Source organism: Cebidichthys violaceus, unplaced genomic scaffold (genome assembly GCF_023349555.1).
Source record: "Cebidichthys violaceus isolate CVI_PGR_0920_01 unplaced genomic scaffold, fCebVio1.0.p SCAF_22, whole genome shotgun sequence".
In the NCBI taxonomy this organism is placed as follows: domain Eukaryota; kingdom Metazoa; phylum Chordata; class Actinopteri; order Perciformes; family Stichaeidae; genus Cebidichthys; species Cebidichthys violaceus.
The window spans coordinates 2,269,078-2,291,234 of NW_027176395.1; the positions used below are offsets into that span (position 1 = coordinate 2,269,078).

The following is a 22,157-nucleotide window of genomic DNA, read 5'->3' on the forward strand; positions in this document are numbered from 1 at the left end:
GTGAAACATAGCAAAACGACAAACTTATTGTGATTTAAATACTGAGAGGAGCAAAACGCGAAGATGGTTAACTCTGTTTTATTTCTGAGACACAATGGAAAATAGAGAAACTGAACAATTGACAGGAAAACAAAACAAAACATAATGATATTCGATGACATTATACAGTGACTACAGAAACTTGAAAAGGGGGCGGGGTGGACTCCCACCCATTTTGAAGTGGAATGATACAAGTTTCTTTAAACGCACGCGAGTGATCCATCTGTTTAATAGACGATCTTTTGCTTTCTTCAGTTCAAATCAGTCACATCCCTCTCGCGCGCGCTCTTCCTTCCCGCTCCAGTTTCCGGGTTTTTTTTCCCCTTCAATTCCTAGCAACGCTTCTTGGATACGAGCAGGAGGACGACAACAACATGGAACCCCCAGCGGTAATTTGCAAAGCTTTAACTTCATTCCTGTTGCGAACATTAGGGTTTTGCAGCATTTTGTGTTGTCCGTGTCGATTACACCCGGAGAAACGTGGCTAACGTCAACGTTTAAACAACGCTGGCCGTTGTTATTAGCTAGTTAGCTAACTGCTAACTTGGCTGAGTTATTAGTTAGTTAGCTAGCTAGCAAAGTAATCCTCTGCATAACAGACATTCTACCCAACGTTACTTCTCCTTTAAAACCTAATTGTCAGACATTATATTGCGTTTCCATCGTTAGTACTGATGGTCGATGACTGGCTGTTACTTGGATGTGAGTTGCTAATGTTAGCAATGTGTGTGCAGGTCATACAGAGCATGTCTCTCGACAAGCTAACCAACCTGTTACCCATAGCTAACTTTTTGCAATGCTTCTCAACTATATCTGATAAATAAAGTAATGTTAAACTTCTCATGGGAAAGTTACAAATGTTTAAGAGGTAAGCTAATCAGTGGAATTACAAGAACAACAACATAATTGTTCAAAAACTGCACTGCAGGATGTGATGAACACAAACAAGCAGGTGTGTTGCAAATGCTGCTCATTTGCATAAGCAATAATGTCCCATGAAATGTTTACATTATTTTACCATACATACATATTTATATAGCAAAATAACACAATATTTCTTCAAATGGCTTTCCAATCTGTACAGCGTCACACCCTCTATCCTTCGACCCTTGATTCAAATATTGAAAAAAAACCTTTTAAAAGGGTAAAAAATGGAAGAGCAACAGAGCAGATATCCCTCTTCCAGGATGGACTGACATGCAATGATGTTGTGTTACAGAATAGACCAACATAGTAAAACATTACAGTATCCAGATGAGCAGCTTCTCCTTGTTAAAAAGCTGAGGTTTTAATTGACAGAGGAGCAACCAAGTCCCAACACAGAGGGGACCTTTATACAAAGTGATGGCAGCTGGGAGGGATGCCTTCTTGTTGTGTTCCTTGTGTGACAAATAAGTCCAATACATTTTTTGTTGAAGGTTTGACCAACAGGTTGTGGAGGTGGTGTGAGACATTTTTCAGGATGAATCACAGTCTGTGCAGCTCCTCTCCACCACCAACTCTAGAGGCTACAGAGTCGTTACCAGCATTTGTTGTTTTAAGCCTCCAGAGAAACTTGTTCATAAGCTGTGTTAAAGGGCAAAAGAGGACAGTAATAGCGAGTCACTGTGTTTGGTTATTTTGGTTCACAGAGGGAACCTCCTCAATTGCCAGCAGATGAAGATGTGAGTCAGTGTGTTGGACAAACATCCTTAAATCAACCAGGAGCTCAAAGTCATAGACGTGGCAGTCAGGACCAGAGGCAGCCCAGGCTGGAAACAGATGGGTGGGAGCTTCAGCAGCCATGGGAGCGCTCTTCACAGCCAGGTATGTACATTGAATAAAACAATGAATTTCACCCAATCACTCAAAATTAATTTTTAACTCTGTTTACGATGCCTGTGAGTGACATTCAGGATTTTCGTTATCATCAGAGTTCCAGGACAGTAATCTGTCTCCAGCCCTTTCACTGTTGCCGTCAAACTCTGGAGTGGAACACAACTTCACCGAATATTCTTTATTCCAACAAAGTGACAACGAATTTGCCCCTTTGAGGTAAAAAATAAATAAATGTATTGAAAGACAATTATTGGTTCTGTGGACATACATTTCTGTAACATATCATTTGGTTGTTCAGACGTTTTAAAATGTATTTATTCATTTTTTTTAAAGGGCGTTCCCTGACATTTCCATGGCATCAGAGAGATTTCACATTCCACCCCAGGATCGCACCTCTCGGGCCTCTGAGTGTGGTTCACTGTCCCAGCACCCTTTGGCCCAGGCCACCATCCTGTCTGAAGGAGTGAGCAGCTGCTGCTCTCTTTCCCAGCACAGTTTGTCACTGATAAACGAAGGCAGACGAGAGGAAACTGTTCACTCCCCGCCGATTACCACCACTGACGGTCAGGGAGTACCATCCAGAGATGATGCCAGTAGCAGAGAGAAGGACTTTGAGACGCTAACTGACCCTCCAGATAAGCCAGTGGGAGAGGCTGCTGAAGATGAGACATTCTTTCTGAGTAAGCATATTCCTGCCCAGCATCTTCTGGAACTCCTTCAGAAAGATATTGGCATGCCAAGCAGCAGCAGTAGTGCTGTTTCCTCCACCTCGGAGACCTCTGTGAAGGCCGCTGCATCTTATACCGAAGAATCTAAAAGCGCTAAAGTTTGTAAACCGGCCACTGACCAAAGCATGGTTAGAAGAGAAGGTCCTCCGGGTGAAGCTTCTCTTCCCCAGCAGCAGACACAACAACCCGACAAAGATTTATACCCTGACCAATCAGGAACCTTGTCGTCTGAGGTCTGTAACATCACTATGGGGTCCCGTAGCACTAAACCCGATGACAGCAGTGACGTGTTACACAGAGAGCTGCTGTCTGAGGTGGAGAGGTGCAGCAGCCGTGAAGCTGGATCTAAAAACCAACAGAGGAAAAGTCCTACATCACCATATCCCACAGTGACGTCTGAAGGCAAGCAGAGTGGGACCAGAACAAATTTGGGTGGCCTGCAGTGGACCGGAGCGTTTTCAGCAGGAGTCGAACGGGGTCACAGAGAGCAAGAGCTCTGGTTCACAGGGAACCAAACAGGGATCGATGGGTCCTACCTGGGTTTCCTTCCACAGTCTCAGTCCACTCCGGGAGTTTTTAAAGCTCCACCCAAATCTAGTGGCAAGGCTAAATTAGGGCAACTCTCTGCCATAGAATCTAATAAAGATAACTCTTATCAGTCAAACACGGGGATGTCTCCACAGCCAGATGTTCCTATGGCTGATGTCCATCCCCCAGACAAAGCAAATCAGAGCCAAGAGGAAGCTACCTCTACAAAAGTCCAGTCTCTCCCAAGTCTCAACTATATGCAGAAAGTAGACGCTTGGAGGGCAAATCAGAGTTCAGGCAAGACGTCACTATTTGATAGCTTGGCACAACAAGGGCTTTCTGGCATCTCTCCTAAAACGAAAGCTCACGATGCGTTATCGGAGCCCCCGAATCACATCCTGAGTCAGCAGGTGAGGAGTTTAGAACAGCCGGCTGTTTCAAGTGCTGTCAATCAGGATGTCACACAGAGCTCCTCCACTGCTCCCTCTGGCTCACCTACAAGAAGAGGGGAGGCGGTGGGCAGTGCTCCAAGTGACAAAGATAACACTGGGTCTGCAACGAGACCCTCTGCCTCCCCCTTCGGCAGGTCACAGTCCCAATCCTCTCTCAGCACCGTTGTCATGTCGGTCCAGAAAGATCAGCAGAAAAACAGACCTGCAGAAGAAGAGAGCAGTCAGAGTCACGATGGTGTCCATCGTCAGCCAAGCGCCACAGGTCAACCTTCGCCTCGCATGAGCCTCGGCCATTTCAGTGATGTGTCAGATTTGACGCTCTCAAGTTCCCAAGGTAGTTACAACAGTGGACTTAAATTGGGAACTTCCATCGGAGCGTCTTCTGTTGTCAGCCTGGAGGTGGATAACTACGCGCCGTACTGGACCTCAAAGCTATCTACGCCACCACCTCTGCCCAGACCACGAGAGCTCAACATCGAAGAGAGAATTCCGGTAATTAAAAAACTGAAAATCCTTGATAAACAAGCATAGGATCTTTTAAAAATATGTTTAAGACTGGAAACTTATATAGTTGTTAATTCAAATACAGTTTCAGAGATAAATGTGTAGATTTGTACCTGATTCTGATATGTTCTGTATTTCTTTTCTTGCAGTTGTATCTGCGTAACCTGGGTATTGACCAATCTCCCTCGACAATTTTAACTCCGTTCGCACCCAGAGGGCCAATCAGAGAGCCTGAATTCTCTCCCACTGATCTCTGTACAACTCAGGGATCAGTTGCAACACCAACCAAGAGCACCCAGACCTCTGAAGGTACTTTTGCAACAGACATTCTAAAGAGAATTTTTTTTATTTATACTGTATTTGAAGACGGGCCATACAAATCTGACCAGTCCAAACCAATTTTCATATTTTCCACTTAAAGATCAATTTACTAACTGTTAATTGGTAAATTATTGTATTTTCAGGTGGCAGTCCCCATAAAGGACAGTTCTCAAGGTCCAGCATTCTGTCAGTGGACTCCAGTATATCCATATCGTTGAGCCTGGACAGTCTTGGTCCCGGTGTTTCTGTCCCAGACTGGACCAGGCGGGTTTCTCCTTCTTCAGATATAGAAGCTCTTCAGACTGAACCCAGACTGGCACCCTCCTCCCTGCCTGATGAAGACTCTTATCCTTCTACCCAGCAACAGCACATGGACAGCAGCTTAGCCAGCAGCCAGAATACCATCCAGCTAGGAGACAGGTTTGACTCGGAGTCTCCCTTGCAATCGAGCCATAGTTTGGAGCAAAATGCTGAACTTTCTATTGTTGGCTCCACGGCCTTGTTGGAGATCCGTAAACTCCTCTCTCAGGCGGAGAACGCGTTATCTGCTGGGTCTTCTGAGGCCTCCTCAGCCTCCCCTGCAAGGCCCCGTCTGCTCTCCGATGATGACATCTTCCTCTCACAGAGGAAGAAGACCAGCGGGCTCCAGGACTCCTTCTCCTCTGCCACAGAGGATCCCAGACCTCACCCCTCTCTACTGTGGGCCACGTCCTCGTCCGACTCCATGCTGACCTCAGAGAAACTGAGAGAAGGCTCCATTGGTCAAGAGAGTATGACTTCACTGGGGCAACCTAATAATTCATCCACACAAGCTCTTGTGACTGCGCCGGCAGCAGGTGCATACAGAGGAACACAAGATGGCGCTGTTGGTAGAGGTTCAGGGCCGTCCGTTGTCCTCTCCCAATCAGCCCGGCGGGCGGAGCCCGAGGGCTGCAGCGCTGCTCCCCCTGACAACACAGTCCCCCCACGGCCACCAGTCGTCACGACTCCACCGGTTTTGAGCACACAACAGCTCACATCTACTCCTGCAGACACAGAGGAGGACAAACAGACTTCTCTGGAAGGCCCCGTGCAGAGCGGCCCCTCCTCGCTCACCTTCGAGGACGCCGATCAGGGCGTGATGAGCGATGGGAGCAGTGAGAGCTCGCTGGCAGTCAGAGTGGCCAAGTTGCTGCAGAGTGAATCTCCAGCTACGATGGTGTCCAGTACGCCCAGCGTCACTGACCAAGAGGAGAGCAAAGCCAGAGGTAAGAGGATTCACACCTTATTTTACACTTTAAACATCCCGATTAAACGTTTCAAACAAATCATCTGCACAAGCATAAAAGTTTGCATGTTGCAGAGTGGATTAAGCTGAAGATATCAGGACAGCAGTGTGAGACTCTGGAGTTGGACAAAGAAGACAGAAAGAGGATTGAAGAGATCAAGAGAGAGCTTCTGTTAAAACACCCCATAAAGGTAAACCACCGATGAAGAGCTCCTTATCATTCCACAATCTCACAGCAATCCGTCTCATCATCTATAAAGTACTGTAAACTAACAATAACTAATGTTCATTTTCTCATGCATTTCCCTTTTAAATCTTTTGAATATTGACAATCTCTGGACAGTTCACGTCTCAGGCTGAAGGTAACTTGTGTGGCAGGCATGTTGTGTCAACAGATGCATGTCAGACTTTTGGAAATATTAATTAAAAATGTTTCCTGAGCAATTTTGCAGTGCAAAAGGTTTTTTTTCTTTGCAGCTCATGAATGAGTTCCCTGGATAACATAAACTAGGACCTTGCTTGGTCTCACAGTTCTTGTTTTTCTTCTTCTCCTCTCAGAGTCTGGGGAGCACAGATACAGAGAGCAGTGCAGCATCCAGTGTTAGAGGCCTAAAGGGGCAGGATCCACCTCAGCAAGCAGAGACACTCGCTCCTCTGGGTAACAGCCAGACGCTGCAGGGCCTCCGCATAGAGCTCTCTGGCTCCAGTGTGCAGCTTCAAAACCCTCTTCGCCCGGATCTAGAGGCTCAGATACGTGAGATCGCAGCCAGAGAAGGGGTAACCCTCGCTAGGACAAACCCTCAGCCTCTCACATCTATCACCACCCACAGGCGCTCCACCTCCCCCTCTCCATCCACGTCACCTCCCCTCAGTCCAGCGCCAGAGCCGCTCCACCTGGCCGAGCTCTCCACGGGAGCCGCCGAACACCCTAAAGTTAACCGGGTGCTTCTCCGTTCCACGGATGAAGAAGATGAGGCAGCCAGGGAGCTGGCATTGGTCTTTGAACCGAGCAGTAACCTGACTCCTCTGTCAGCGCCAGGGAATCAGAAGAGACAAGACACCGTGGGAGGCCAGCTGGAAGACCCTCCCCCACCCTCACTGGGTTTAGGTAGAGAGGACAACACGCAGTCTTTCAGGCGAGATGACGAGTTATCCGTCCAGGATAGCTCTGTTTCTGGTGTTAGTCATGAAGCTGAACAGGCCACAGGTTCATCCACATCTGAACGCGCAGCAGGGACGGGTCACGTCTCGCATGTCCATCTCACTCCGTCCCCCAAAGCCACTGATCACAGCCCGGCCACCGCTGTCCACTCCAGTCACATTGACGCCGTTACAGAGCTGCCACGTAAAGAATTCGTCCCCCTCAGACACTCGTCCTCTGCTGCCAGCAGTCCGGACGAAGGTGTCGGTTTGTCCAGTCCACCAGAGTGGTACGACACCAGAGAACCAGTGAGACGGCGGGTGCCTGAAAGAGCCGAGACGTCCGCCTTGTTCAAAACCGCCGTTCCTCAGGGACGGATGACCTCCACATCTACACAATGCTTCACACCGTGTCACAGAGCTGTTGTGTCTCCAAGACCGTTCACTGCTGAAACACCAGGTAGGCTTGTTGTGAAATGTACAGTGTATGGTAAATACTTACCTCCAGTTATTGAGTTCTAAACTAGAGGATGGATGAGAACATACTGTGTAATTTATTTGTGTTTTATGATATTTGCTTCTATGAGGCTGCATGTTCTGATGCTGCATTCTTAGCAAAATTAGATCATAAGTTGTCAACATGTCTTTGTTCTCGATTTTCTGTGGTTGGTGAAGTTGACTGTATGTTCTTTCAACAGTGCCTGTTCTGTTACCGTATAAACCTCGTGGAAGTGAGGAGCTTTTCTACGTCCCGCAAACAGAAGCCGACGTCTCCTCCACCGACCCTTCTGACACCACCATGGAGAGCTCTCACACAGGTACACTCCTCTCAAATACAGGAGGTCACAGAGAACATCGGTTGCATTTCCGCCCCATAACTGACTTAAAGTCAGTCTGACTGTGTGGAAGTCTGAATTTTCAAATCACAGATGATGGAAAAGGCATTAAAATATGAGGCTAATGTTGTCTGATAGAGGAAATAAGTGAGGGGCCTACAAGGGGGCTGAAGACAAATTACTTTTGAGAAATATCCTGACTGATTCTTGCATCTTGCAGCAAACTGAACTCATATCAAATAGTAAAAAAAGGTTAATGAAATGAGTTTATTAAATCCAGAGAATTAAACTGTTAAATGAGGAGTGCTCTGCTCTCTTTTCCCCAGTGCCTGTATGGGGAGCAGCTGGTCTATTGTAACATACACCAGGCAGTGCATTCATTATTCATGTTCAGGGGCTGAGTGAGACAAAGGCAGAGCAGGGGCCCCACAGAGAGACGGAGGGAGAGAGGGGACTGCAGACTCCATATCTTTAAACATCTTTGGCTCATTGCTAGCTAAAGAAAGGACGAATTTTGGTCACTTTTCCTGCGGCGTTATTCATCTGTCATCTCAGAAATGAGGACAGTCTTGTTCTAGTAGCGCCACGATGTGAAAGGCCACTTTTTTTTTAAAATTCTGCCCAGGCTCAGACGACGCCGTGCCCCCCCGCTTCAGCAGCGAGGTCCTCGGACACAGAGACGCTGGGTTGGACCGCGGAGTCACCATCAGACACTCGGAGGGCATCTACAGCAAGAGGCTGAAGACGGCCACCGTCAGGATGCACGAGCCGGGACACAGAGGTGAGCTGAAGACACGGGACGCATACTCGGTCACTTCTGTTGTGTTACATGCGTCCGTGAAACAAGAGTCATCTGTAGATAAATTGCAAAAAAAACCTGAATTGTTAATTTGTTAATTTGGTTGAATTACATCAAAACAGCAGAAACATTTAAAATGTAAATCGCACTTATGTGTGCTTCTGCTTACACAGCTTTGCTTTGTTTTTCAATATGTTTCTTTGGTAGATAAGGCAAAGAGTAATACATATATATTATTTAGAAAACTGAATGTTATAGTAACACCTGTTATCTCGCTCTCTCCTCACAGGTGCCTCTGTATCAACAGATGGAACCTCACAAACAGCTGGGTCTCAAGCTCCAAAGCCGTCCTCTCAGGGATCGGTTGCCTTTTCCAGATTGTCTTTATCGAGCAACCAGGAAGCCTCAAAGAGACACCAGGGGACCAGTCCAGTGCAGTTCCTGAGTTATGATCTACCAGAGCGAAGCCGCGTGAGATTTCAGCCACTTCATGTGGACTACGACAAGGCGGGCCATCACATGGACCAAAGCTCCGCCCCCAAGGCAGGAGGGGAGCGAGACCGGGAGAGGAGGGACCCTCACCTCGCTCACCCTGCTGCCCGGCAGAGCAGCAGCATTCTGGACCAGCTGTGGGAGAGGTTCTGTGATCGGTGGAGCCTGGAGGAGTCCCGACCAACCAGCGACAGAGAGGCGTTACTGCTTGAGCGGCTAGAACGCCTGTCCCGCCTCATTCATAGCACCAGGGATACAAACATGTCGGGAGTACAAGAAGAAAAGCCGGGGGGGAGGAGGGGAGAGGATGATGGAGAGGTGAAGAGGAGCGTGGGCTGTGAGGCCAGAGGAATGGAGAGGAACGTCAGAGGAGGTAGAAAGGTCCACGGCGAACCTCCCGTCCCTCTTCAGGCCGGGACGCAGAGGCTCCAGGGAGAGGAAACGTCTCAACCTGCAGACGAGGACAGTCGCGACTCCTTCACCTCCGGCTTCTCTCAGGGCTCCTCCCGGAATCAGCGCCTCTGTCCCGCTGACAGAGACGAGTCGGAGACCTTGTCCACCGTCTCTGGCTCGGTGTCCACCGTGGACACGGCGCGGCTGATCCGAGTCTTCGGCGCCCACCGAGTCCGGCACCTGACGTCGAGCTCCAGCCTCAGTAAACTGTACAACACCATCAACAAGCAGAAAGAAGGGAGGGAACAGAGGAGAGGAAGACACAAAGAGCCACCTCACCTCATCACACTTTCAGAGACCACTGATGAATCCATAGTAAGTATTTCTGCATATAATCGACCGTAAAAAGCTAATTTAACTCCAGATGTATAAGGATAATCATATCTATGATAAACACAGCTCTATTTGGTCATCACCCTTCAATCTATTTGTCTAAATGTTTGTCATTTCATTGGCCTTCAGGTTGCTGCTGATTCCACAACATCTACCAGCACTGACAACCTAGCGTCTCACCGCGGCGCCTCCAGGACTCTGACAGCCAAGAAGGCTGTTAAACTGGTCAGCAGAGGCGTCCAGGCAGGTCAGTGAGAGCGTTTGCTGAAGTGACTTGTATATTTCTTATGTTTTTTTTGTTTTTTACCAAGAGAGACCCATCACACAGTGCTAAATATGTCTGTTCATGATAAATTACTGATGCGTTTCCTCAGTCACCAATAGAGAGAAGCGAAATACATTTGTGTTAAAATGTCACATATTATTATTATTATTATTATTATTATTATTGTGTTGGCCCGGATATAAGACGACCAAACATTTTCCAACGCGGGATATTAAAAGAGTATTTGAAGATACGAAACACTTTTAGAGTCGTTCCCAAACGTACCAACAGAGTCTTCTTGTAAAATCAAAACTTTATTTTACCAAGCGCCACATTAGTGTTGGTTGTCCAGTTTAATTAACAACAAATTCTTTATTCAGTTCATCACATTCACACTTTTCACACTAATTATTTTTGGCAGCGTGACAAATTATTCGTTCTCTGGACTCGACGGGTCTGAGCTACGTAAACATTTATTGGGCTGACTCGACTCTAAAAGATACAATAAACTCAGTTGAAGAAACTCATTAGCTTTAGCATGCTAAGGCTACAACACTATTCCTCTCGAACAGTTTGGAAGCTGACTTTTTATTTGTAAAAGAAAACAAATTATTGCAATTCTAGAGTTACTTGTTCCTTTTATGATGGAAGAATGAGTCAAGTAATTTGTTTATTTACAGGAGGAAATGCACATGAATCAGCTTTACATTATAATGACATCAATGTAAATGGGACTCAACGCCACACAAGAGATGTTGGAACCACGTTCCCTTCGCCTGGTGACACCAGAACGTCCCACCAGATCTCCTCTGGAGGGAAGAGGAGCCCCTCTAAGAGTCAGGGGTCACAAAAACAGAGAAAGAGCAAGAGAAGCCCACCAAAGACCTTCCCTGAAGGTACGTCAGACTACAGATTCGGTGTCTGTGCTCTCAGCTATTGTTGTATTATTGCACAAATGTAAACAGTAAAACTAAATATTGTTATTGATTTGTCTGGTTTGAATTCCCCTGGTCCTTTCCAGGTGTTTCCTGGTTCATCCCTGCTGAAGACCTGAGGTCAGAGGCGAGGAAGGAGAACCGTCCAGAGGAGGAGTCGACATGGAGGCCGAGCACCGCCTGGTTTGAACCGCACAGCAGAATGAATCCATGGAGAGAACCGCTGAGTCAGAGACAAGTCCACGAGGACAGAAACGAACACGCTGAACCCGATTTAGATCCAAGACCCAAAACGATGTCCTCGGGTCTGGCTCGTGTCTCTCTTCAGGTTGGTTTGTCTTTTTTCTTCACAGAACATCGCCGAACAGGCTCTTTATTTGTACATTTAACAAGTGAGAGCGGAACATGTTGTTTGTGCCGACCCGGCTGAGTAAACAGATCACAGAGAAGCTGGATTACATCACACAGAGGGAGAGTCTCTCTGCTTAGGTAGACATTACTCCACTATGTCTTCACTATGCCATATTAATGCTCTGAATATCAGAGTACCTTTAAATATATAAACAATTAAAGTAAAAGAAACAATTTTAGGTATTATTTATTAATCGTTTAACAGTCAAAAACAAACCACTTGTTGCCGAGTTTCACTTCCTCCCAACTGAACTCAGAGCTTTCATGTGAAACAACCTAAACTTCTAACTTTGGTTGAAAACTGTTAATGTAGAATAACAATCACTTATTAAAGGAAGAAGCTGATTGAGAAAACATAACTTTTCACTGCCTTTAAGATAAACTGTTGGGAGTCCTGATATGATTTTATGTTTTTATTCAAATCTCTTTATTATTGATCCTTTTTTTTTTGTGTGTTTTTGAAAACATTACTGTTCCTCTCCAACCCTGCAGGAAGCTCTGGAGACGCGTCGTCCAGAGTTCATCTCTCAGTCCAGGTGGAGGGTGAAGCGCTTGGCTCTGCAGGCGGAGGAGAGGAAGCTCCAGGAAGTCTTCAGCAGAGAGAGAGACGAACTCTTCAGCCGGCCGGGAGGACCAGGGAGGTTCCAGAAGCCTGCAGGTAACCGACGACAAACACCAGGAGGGAAATGTGCCGTTTGTATCGTCACACCCACCGGATACTTCAGCTCTCTATTTCTAGTGTACGGACTGCCTGAACTGAGGCTCCTTACAGTCTTTGCACATGTTTGAATGTGTTCTTTCTAAAGCTGGACTGATGACTTCTTCTTTTATACGTGTGTTAAGGCACCGCTCTGCTCAGGAGGGCTGTTCCCAGAAAAGAGATGATACAGAGATCCAAACAGTAAGGTTTTCTAATCTAATGACATTTCAAATGCAGCCGTTGTCTTAAAGGTTTAGGTATTATGAGTGTTGTGATCAAAGTACAACTGGTGCTGCAGTACTGTTGTTTGACTCAGATGTTGCAGAATATTAAGTTTGGCTCTTGCTAACTTTTTGCCTCTTCACCAGGATTTATGAGACTCTCCCAGAGGTGCAGCGGAGGAGAGACGAGGAAAGAAGAAAAGCAGAGTATCGATCTTACCGGCTGAACGCTCAACTCTACAACAAGGTACGACACGAACCGCTGCTCTCATTCACAAACCCTACAAAAAATAAATCACCTGACACGTTTTCTTTAACAGCTGGTTCCTGTTGTTCTCTTTCAGAGGATCACTAACCACATCCTGGGCAGAAGAGCAGCGTGGCAGTGATCAAACAGACCAGTGAACCTCTTTTTTACTGCAGATTAAATCAGTGATGTGAAGGCGTTTTTTACATTTTTTATAACAAAACTACCTAACTTAACTAAAAAAATAGTTTTTATTTATATGTTTTAGTTGATATTTGAAATATTATGTAGAAAAGTAGAATCATTGGATAAATGTTTTGACCTTTTTCTACTTGTTTTAATCCGTTAAAACTTGAAAATGTGTTTTAATTTAAAAAAAAATAAACAGTTTCTTTTAACATTTTCTCTAAATTCCACATTTTGAATGAAGACAGTGAAGGCTGACAAAGACACACTGGCTTTAATGTCTTTATTGATCGGTTATTGGTTGTGCAAGAGCAGGAAGCCACACGAGGGAAAAGGTAAGACAAGTTAGACAAGCTGCTGAATCAGCACATCACAGATAAATAACATAATGAATAAATAAATATCTGCATTTTCCCTCTTAAGCTACAGTTATGTAGATGTCCATTAATTAAATTAATTGTAAAATAAAACTTCAAGTTGTGACAATACTGTGTAAACGTAGTCTAAACCAATCAATAATGAAACAATTAGCATGGATTAATAATGAAACTTCTTTTTAAAATCAGCCATGGCAAACGTGGTGAAGAGAAACAACGATTCTTTGGCAAAGATGTAGTTTTGCGCAGAACGAGGTTTGGTCTAAACAAAGGAAACGTAAGGCAGGTGACCGCTCTTCACCACCAGGCTCTCTGCAGGCTTAAGGCTCGGACGACGTTTGAAACAGCAGCAGGAGTCTCAGCAGAACAAAAGGTTGTTTTGTAATTCAGTAACGTGACCAATACAACCAGCGTGTCATTTATACCCAGCATGTAAAAGTAGACGCCGAGTGTAATAAATACTAAACAATTTAAACCATACAACGCTTCATTTGAGTTTTTAAATAAAACATGAAAATATCTGCAAAAGCAAAATCATTTTATCCGCGTTTTACACAGTAAATCCCTCGAGGTTAATCAGATGTTCCTTTTGTTCTGTGCGGCTTTAATCAAACCACAGAGCTAAATACTAAACCCTCGACACATTCTGGAGTTTGCTTGCATGTTGACTTCATTGCTAAAATCATTTTGTCATTAAAACATCAGTGAATTAAAGTCACATCCGAGTAGAGCGACTGTGCAGCATTTCCTTCTCTGTGGTTTTCGTCGGTCACTCGGGACTTGAAATATGTGCAAAAAAAGTCTCTTTTTGATCAAACCGCAGTCAAATATCCACGACTTTAAAATGGACAAATCATTTCTAAATCACGTGATCCTTCTTTCCCTTTAGACAGTTAAGTTATAAAAAATGGGAGCACACAACAGTGACACCTGTTTAAAAACACAACACACAGTCATGATCCCTCTAATACTGTGGAGCTTTAACAGTGTAACATAGAAACGCTCTGGCCGACTATAAGCCACAATGTGAAGGTTCCACACCGGGGTCAAAGAGGAGCTTCATACATATTCTACTCGACAGCAAAAACAATCTGTGAATCTGGGCAGCATGCAGCAGTTACAAGTATCTCATCAAACTAAATGTAGCCTCACCCGGTCTTTAATTTACAGTATTCAGGGCTGTAGTGGAGTAACGGACGTCTAGTCCAAATCACTTTGAAAACCAAGTTCATTGGGAAGTTTTCCAGGAAAGAAACTATAATATTTGATGGTGGTCGTTTAACTCTGTAGAAGTGTATACCACTAAATTAATATGCCTTTTTCCTGATCTTATATTTTAGAAATTAACAACTGTAGTTAGGTCTACAATTAGTGATAACAATTAATAATATATATTTTTAAATTAATTGCTTTGTCAATAAAATGCTAAAAAACAATGAAATGTTCCAATTTAACAAAGTTTTGAGTGAGTGGCATCTTCAGATTTCTTTTGAACCCCTAATGATTTTCAGTTTAGTGTTTTAAAAGACAAAGAAAAGCAGCAAATTCTTAAATTTAGGGGGCTGTTATCATTGAATGATTGGCAATTTTGAGTAAAACAATCACAGTTGTCTCTAGATTGAATAATCGGTCGACTAACCAAAATCCAAAGTGGTCTCAAACTACAGCCCTGACTGTCACAGATCAACTTGCATTTCAAATAAAGATCATTTAGCTGTTGAGTGGTGGTGGTGGTGGTAATGGTGGTGTTGTTGTGTTGGTGCAGCAGGCAGGATCTCAGGTGAAGTTTAGGTCTGCAGCAGACTGTGAACTCTCTGCAGCTGAGACTGTGACAGGACGAGGCGATGGACCTGCTCCTGGCCGCGGTTACACGGCACCATGACCCGACCCACCAGCACCGTGTCGCCCTGCTTCTCCTCCTTCGCCTAAACACAAGAAAAGGGTTCAACATGGTGGATTGTGGTAAGATCCTTTTCACTTCTGCTTCCCTGCTCTGTTTTTGAAGACATCTGACTGAGCTTTCTTGATAAAAGGAAAAACGAGATGAATGATAGCAGGTAGGGAGACAGTAGATGCTTGATAACATTTGTTTAACAGGTGCATCTGAAGCTCTTACCTTAACAAACAAGGTTGAAGGAAACGTCGCAAAATCAGACGAGACTCGCGCTCCAGGATGCTGGTGGACGACGTGCTCAGCTACTTCGTCCTGACCGAGTGGAGAGGAAAGAGGAGGAGTGAGGAGGACATTTGAACTGTTGGTGAATCAGCCTGTAAGGGGAGTATTTGAAAGGCGTGCTTACCTTCAGTCTGCCCAGAGTGTCGCTGAGGGACTGTAATCTAGCCGTCTGTTCCAGGAGCTGAGCACCAGGGGTCACTGCAGCACAAATTTGAGCATAGAGTCATGTTAGAGTGTCAATGTTTACAAAATCTCATGGTATAGTGTGCAATGAAAGTCATACTACACTATGACGTTTTACAACATACCATACAATGGCATCTTTTTGACATTTTTTAAGAAAGACTATACTATGACTTTTAATGACATTTTAATGATACTTTTTTACAACAAACTACACTATGACTTTTTTTGTGCACAACAGTCGGAAACAGTGATAGTATAGTATGTCGAAAAAAGTCATAAAAAAGTCGTAGTATAGAGACAACCAGGACATTTTGATGTAGCATTTAAAAATGAAAGCCCTTTTGTTCGATATGCTATACTATGACTTTTTAATGACTTTTTTTGACATGCTATACTATGACTGTTTTTTGACTTTGTTCGACATAATATACTATGACTGTTTTTTCCTTTTTTCGACATGCTATACTGTGACCGTTTTCACTTTTTTCGACATGCTATACTGTGACTGTTTTTCACTTTTTTCGACATGCTATACTATGACCGTTTTTCACTTTTTTCGACATGCTATACTGTGACCGTTTTCACTTTTTTCGACATGCTATACTAAGACCGTTTTCACTTTTTTCGACATGCTATACTATGACCGTTTTTCACTTTTTTTGACAGGCTATACTATGACTGTTTTCGACAGGCTATACAATGACTGTTTTCGACATAATATACTATGACTGTTTTTGACATAATATACTATGACTGTTTTTCACTTTTTTCGACATGCTATACTGTGACCGTTTTCACTTTTTTCGACATGCTATACTATGACCGTTTTTCACTTTTTTTGACATGCTATACTATGACTGTTTTTGACATAATATACTATGACTGTTTTTCACTTTTTTCGACATGCTATACTATGACTTTTTTTGACAGGCTACACTATGACTGTTTTTGACATAATATACTATGACTGTTTTTTCACTTTTTTCGACATGCTATACTATGACTGTTTTCGACTTAATATACTATGACCGTTTTTCACTTTTTTCGACATGCTATACTATGACCGTTTTTCACTTTTTTCGACATGCTATACTATGACCGTTTTTCACTTTTTTTGAAATGCTATACTATGACAGTTTTTCACTTTTTTCGACATGCTATACTTAGACCGTTTTCACTTTTTTCGACATGCTATATTATGACCGTTTTTCACTTTTTTTGACATGCTATACTATGACTGTTTTTGACATAATATACTATGACTGTTTTTCACTTTTTTTGACATGCTATACTATGACTGTTTTTTTCACTTTTTTCGACAGACTATGCTATGACTGTTTTCGACAGGCTATACTATGACTGTTTTTGACATAATATACTATGACTGTTTTTCACTTTTTTCGACATAATATATTATGACCGTTTTTCACTTTTTTCGACAGGCTATACTATGACTGTTTTTGACATAATATACTATGACAGTTTTTCACTTTTTTCGACATGCTATACTATGACTGTTTTTCACTTTTTTCGACATGCTATACTATGACCGTTTTTCACTTTTTTCGACATAATATACGATGACTGTTTTCGACAGGCTATACTATGACTGTTTTTGACATAATATACTATGACTGTTTTTTGACTTTGTTCGACATAATATACTATGGCCGTTTTTCACTTTTTTCGACATGCTATACTATGACTGTTTTTCACTTTTTTTGACATGCTATACTATGACTGTTTTTCACTTTTTTTGACAGGCTATACTACGACCGTTTTTCACTTTTTTCGACATGCTATATTATGACTGTTTTCGACATAATATACTATGACTGTTTTTGGACTTTGTTCGACATAATATATTATGACCGTTTTTCACTTTTTTTGACATGCTATACTATGACCGTTTTTCACTTTTTTCGACAGGCTATACTATGACTGTTTTCAACATAATATACTATGACTGTTTTTTCACTTTTTTCGACATGCTATACTATGACTGTTTTCGACTTAATATACTATGACTGTTTTTTCCTTTTTTCGACATGCTATACGATGACCGTTTTTCACTTTTTTTGACATGCTATACTATGACCGTTTTTCACTTTTTTCGACATGCTATATTATGACTGTTTTTTCCTTTTTTCGACATGCTATACAATGATCGTTTTTCACTTTTTTTGACAGACTATACTATGACTGTTTTTGACATAATACACTCTGACTGTTTTCGACATAGTATACTATGACTGTTTCCCACAGGCTATACTATGACTGTTTTTCACTTTTTTCGACAGGCTATACTATGACTGTTTTCGACTTAATATACTATGACTGTTTTTCACTTTTTTCGACATGCTATACTATGACCGTTTTTCACTTTTTTTGACAGTCTATACTATGACTGTTTTTCACTTTTTTCGACAGGCTATACTATGACTGTTTTCGACAGGCTATACTATGACTGTTTTCGACATATTATACTATGACTTGTTTCGACTTAATATACTACGACTGTTTTTTCACTTTTTTTGACAGGCTATACTATGACTGTTTTCGACAGGCTATACTATGACTGTTTTCGACTTAATATACTATGACTGTTTTTTCCTTTTTTCGACATGCTATACTATGACCGTTTTTCACTTTTTTTGACAGACTATACTATGACTGTTTTTGACATGCTATACTATGACCGTTTTTCACTTTTTTCGACAGGCTATACGATGACTGTTTTCGACTTAATATACTATGACTGTTTTTTCCTTTTTTCGACATGCTATACTATGACTGTTTTTCAATTTTTTCGACAGGCTATACTATGACTGTTTTCGACATGCTATACTATGACCGTTTTTCACTTTTTTTGACAGGCTATACTATGACTGTTTTTCACTTTTTTCGACATGCTATACTATGACCGTTTTTCACTTTTTTTGACAGGCTATACTATGACTGTTTTCGACAGGCTATACTATGACTGTTTTCGACTTAATATACTATGACTGTTTTTTCCTTTTTTCGACATGCTATACTATGACCGTTTTTCACTTTTTTTGACAGGCTATACTATGACTGTTTTTCACTTTTTTCGACATGCTATACTATGACCGTTTTTCACTTTTTTTGACAGGCTATACTATGACTGTTTTCGACAGGCTATACTATGACTGTTTTCGACTTAATATACTATGACTGTTTTTTCCTTTTTTCGACATGCTATACTATGACCGTTTTTCACTTTTTTTGACAGGCTATACTATGACTGTTTTCGACTTAATATACGATGACTGTTTTTTCACTTTTTTCGACATGCTATACTATGACTGTTTTCACTTTTTTCGACAGACTATACTATGACTGTTTTCGACATATTATACTATGACTTTGTTCGACATAATATACTATGACCGTTTTTCACTTTTTTCGACAGGCTATACTATGACTGTTTTCGACATATTATACTATGACTTGTTTCGACTTAATATACTATGACCGTTTTTCACTTTTTTTGACATGCTATACTATGACTGTTTTTCACTTTTTTTGACATGCTATACTGTGACTGTTTTTCACTTTTTTTGACAGGCTATACTATGACTGTTTTCGACATAATATACTATGACTGTTTTTTCACTTTTTTCGACATGCTATACTATGACTGTTTTCGACTCAATATACTATGACCGTTTTTCACTTTTTTCGACATGCTACACTAAGATCATTTTCACTTTTTTCGACATCCTATACTATGACCGTTTTTCACTTTTTTTGACAGGCTATACTATGACTGTTTTCGACTTGATATACTATGACTGTTTTCACTTTTTTCGACATGCTACACTATGACTGTTTTCGACATAATATACTATGACTGTTTTTTGACTTTGTTCGACATAATATATTATGACCGTTTTTCACTTTTTTTGACAGGCTATACTCTGACTGTTTTTGACATAATATACTCTGACTGTTTTTTGACTTTGTTCGACATAATATACTATGACCGTTTTTCACTTTTTTCGACAGGCTATACTGTGACTGTTTTCGACATAATATACTATGACTGTTTTTTGACTTTGTTCGACATAATATACTATGACCGTTTTTCACTTTTTTTGACAGGCTATACTATGACTGTTTTCGACAGGCTATACTATGACTGTTTTCGACTTAATATACTATGACTGTTTTTTCCTTTTTTCGACATGCTATACTATGACCGTTTTTCACTTTTTTCGACATGCTATACTGTGACCGTTTTCACTTTTTTCGACATGCTATACTATGACCGTTTTTCACTTTTTTTGACATGCTATACTATGACTGTTTTTGACATAATATACTATGACTGTTTTTCACTTTTTTTGACATGCTATACTATGACTGTTTTTTTCACTTTTTTCGACAGACTATGCTATGACTGTTTTCGACAGGCTATACTATGACTGTTTTTGACATAATATACTATGACTGTTTTTCACTTTTTTCGACATGCTATACTATGACTGTTTTTCACTTTTTTCGACAGGCTATACTATGACTGTTTTTGACATAATATACTATGACCGTTTTTCACTTTTTTCGACATGCTATACTATGACTGTTTTCGACATAATATACTACGACTGTTTTTTCACTTTTTTTGACAGGCTATACTATGACTGTTTTCGACATAATATACTATGACTGTTTTTTGACTTTGTTCGACATAATATATTATGACCGTTTTTCACTTTTTTCGACAGGCTATACTATGACTGTTTTTGACATAATATACTATGACCGTTTTTCACTTTTTCGACATGCTATACTATGACTGTTTTTCACTTTTTTCGACATGCTATACTATGACCGTTTTTCACTTTTTTCGACATGCTATACTATGACCGTTTTCACTTTTTTTGACAGGCTATACTATGACTGTTTTCGACAGGCTATACTATGACTGTTTTCAACATAATATACTATGACTGTTTTTTCACTTTTTTCGACATGCTATACTATGACTGTTTTCGACTTAATATACTATGACTGTTTTTTCCTTTTTTCGACATGCTATACTATGACCGTTTTTCACTTTTTTCGACAGGCTATACTATGACTGTTTTCGACATGCTATACTATGACCGTTTTTCACTTTTTTCGACATGCTATACTGTGACCGTTTTCACTTTTTTCGACATGCTATACTATGACCGTTTTTCACTTTTTTTGACATGCTATACTATGACTGTTTTTGACATAATATACTATGACTGTTTTTCACTTTTTTTGACATGCTATACTATGACTGTTTTTTTCACTTTTTTCGACAGACTATGCTATGACTGTTTTTCACTTTTTTCGACATGCTATACTATGACCGTTTTTCACTTTTTTTGACAGGCTATACTATGACTGTTTTCGACAGGCTATACTATGACTGTTTTCGACTTAATATACGATGACTGTTTTCACTTTTTTCGACAGACTATACTATGATCGTTTTTCACTTTTTTCGACATGCTATACTAAGATCGTTTTCACTTTTTTTGACATGCTATACTATTACTGTTTTTCACTTTTTTCGACATGCTATACTATGACCGTTTTTCACTTTTTTCGACATAATTTACGATGACTGTTTTCGACAGGCTATACTATGACTGTTTTTGACATAATATACTATGACCGTTTTTCACTTTTTTTGACATGCTATACTATGACTGTTTTTCACTTTTTTTGACAGGCTATACTATGACTGTTTTCGACATAATATACTATGACTGTTTTTTCACTTTTTTCGACATGCTATACTATGACTGTTTTCGACTCAATATACTATGACCGTTTTTCACTTTTTTCGACATGCTACACTAAGATCATTTTCACTTTTTTCGACATCCTATACTATGACCGTTTTTCACTTTTTTTGACAGGCTATACTACGACCGTTTTTCACTTTTTTCGACATGCAAAACTATGACTGTTTTCGACATAATATACTATGACTGTTTTTTGACTTTGTTCGACATAATATATTATGACCGTTTTTCACTTTTTTTGACAGGCTATACTCTGACTGTTTTTTTCACTTTTTTCGACAGACTATACTCTGACTGTTTTTGACATAATATACTCTGACTGTTTTTTGACTTTGTTTGACATAATATACTATGACCGTTTTTCACTTTTTTTGACAGGCTATACTATGACTGTTTTCGACAGGCTATACTATGACTGTTTTCGACTTAATATACTATGACTGTTTTTTCCTTTTTTCGACATGCTATACTATGACCGTTTTTCACTTTTTTCGACATGCTATACTGTGACCGTTTTCACTTTTTTCGACATGCTATACTATGACCGTTTTTCACTTTTTTTGACATGCTATACTATGACTGTTTTTGACATAATATACTATGACTGTTTTTCACTTTTTTCGACAGACTATGCTATGACTGTTTTCGACAGGCTATACTATGACTGTTTTTGACATAATATACTATGACTGTTTTTCACTTTTTTCGACATGCTATACTATGACTGTTTTTCACTTTTTTCGACAGGCTATACTATGACTGTTTTTGACATAATATACTATGACCGTTTTTCACTTTTTTCGACATGCTATACTATGACTGTTTTCGACATAATATACTACGACTGTTTTTTCACTTTTTTTGACAGGCTATACTATGACTGTTTTCGACATAATATACTATGACTGTTTTTTGACTTTGTTCAACATAATA

The 22,157-nt window shown here is 41.2% G+C and overlaps 2 protein-coding genes across 12 annotated transcripts in view; one reads left to right on the forward strand and one right to left on the reverse strand.

Annotated features, from left to right (window-relative positions):
* The first annotated feature begins 361 nt into the window (after positions 1-361).
* Positions 362-12,950, forward strand: alms1 (ALMS1 centrosome and basal body associated protein). The gene is made up of 18 exons (XM_068717581.1): positions 362-428; positions 1,671-1,845; positions 1,953-2,073; positions 2,191-4,057; positions 4,219-4,378; positions 4,534-5,637; positions 5,733-5,848; positions 6,216-7,257; positions 7,496-7,615; positions 8,259-8,414; positions 8,722-9,692; positions 9,840-9,957; positions 10,656-10,871; positions 10,997-11,238; positions 11,814-11,979; positions 12,165-12,222; positions 12,390-12,489; positions 12,587-12,950. Exons 1-18 carry the CDS (start codon positions 414-416, stop codon positions 12,629-12,631), a joined length of 6,792 nt encoding a protein of 2,263 aa, XP_068573682.1. The 5' UTR covers positions 362-413; the 3' UTR covers positions 12,632-12,950.
* dctn1b (dynactin 1b) overlaps positions 12,944-22,157 on the reverse strand; it is a 40,444-nt gene continuing 31,230 nt past the window's right edge. For all 11 annotated transcript variants that reach the window (XM_068717592.1, XM_068717591.1, XM_068717590.1 and 8 more), the window contains 3 exons: positions 15,353-15,426; positions 15,169-15,258; positions 12,944-14,977 (listed from right to left, as the gene is read on the reverse strand). In XM_068717592.1, the coding sequence (XP_068573693.1) occupies positions 14,840-14,977; positions 15,169-15,258; positions 15,353-15,426 (302 nt within the window). In that variant the 3' untranslated portion in view covers positions 12,944-14,839. The remainder of the gene's footprint in view (positions 14,978-15,168; positions 15,259-15,352; positions 15,427-22,157) is intronic.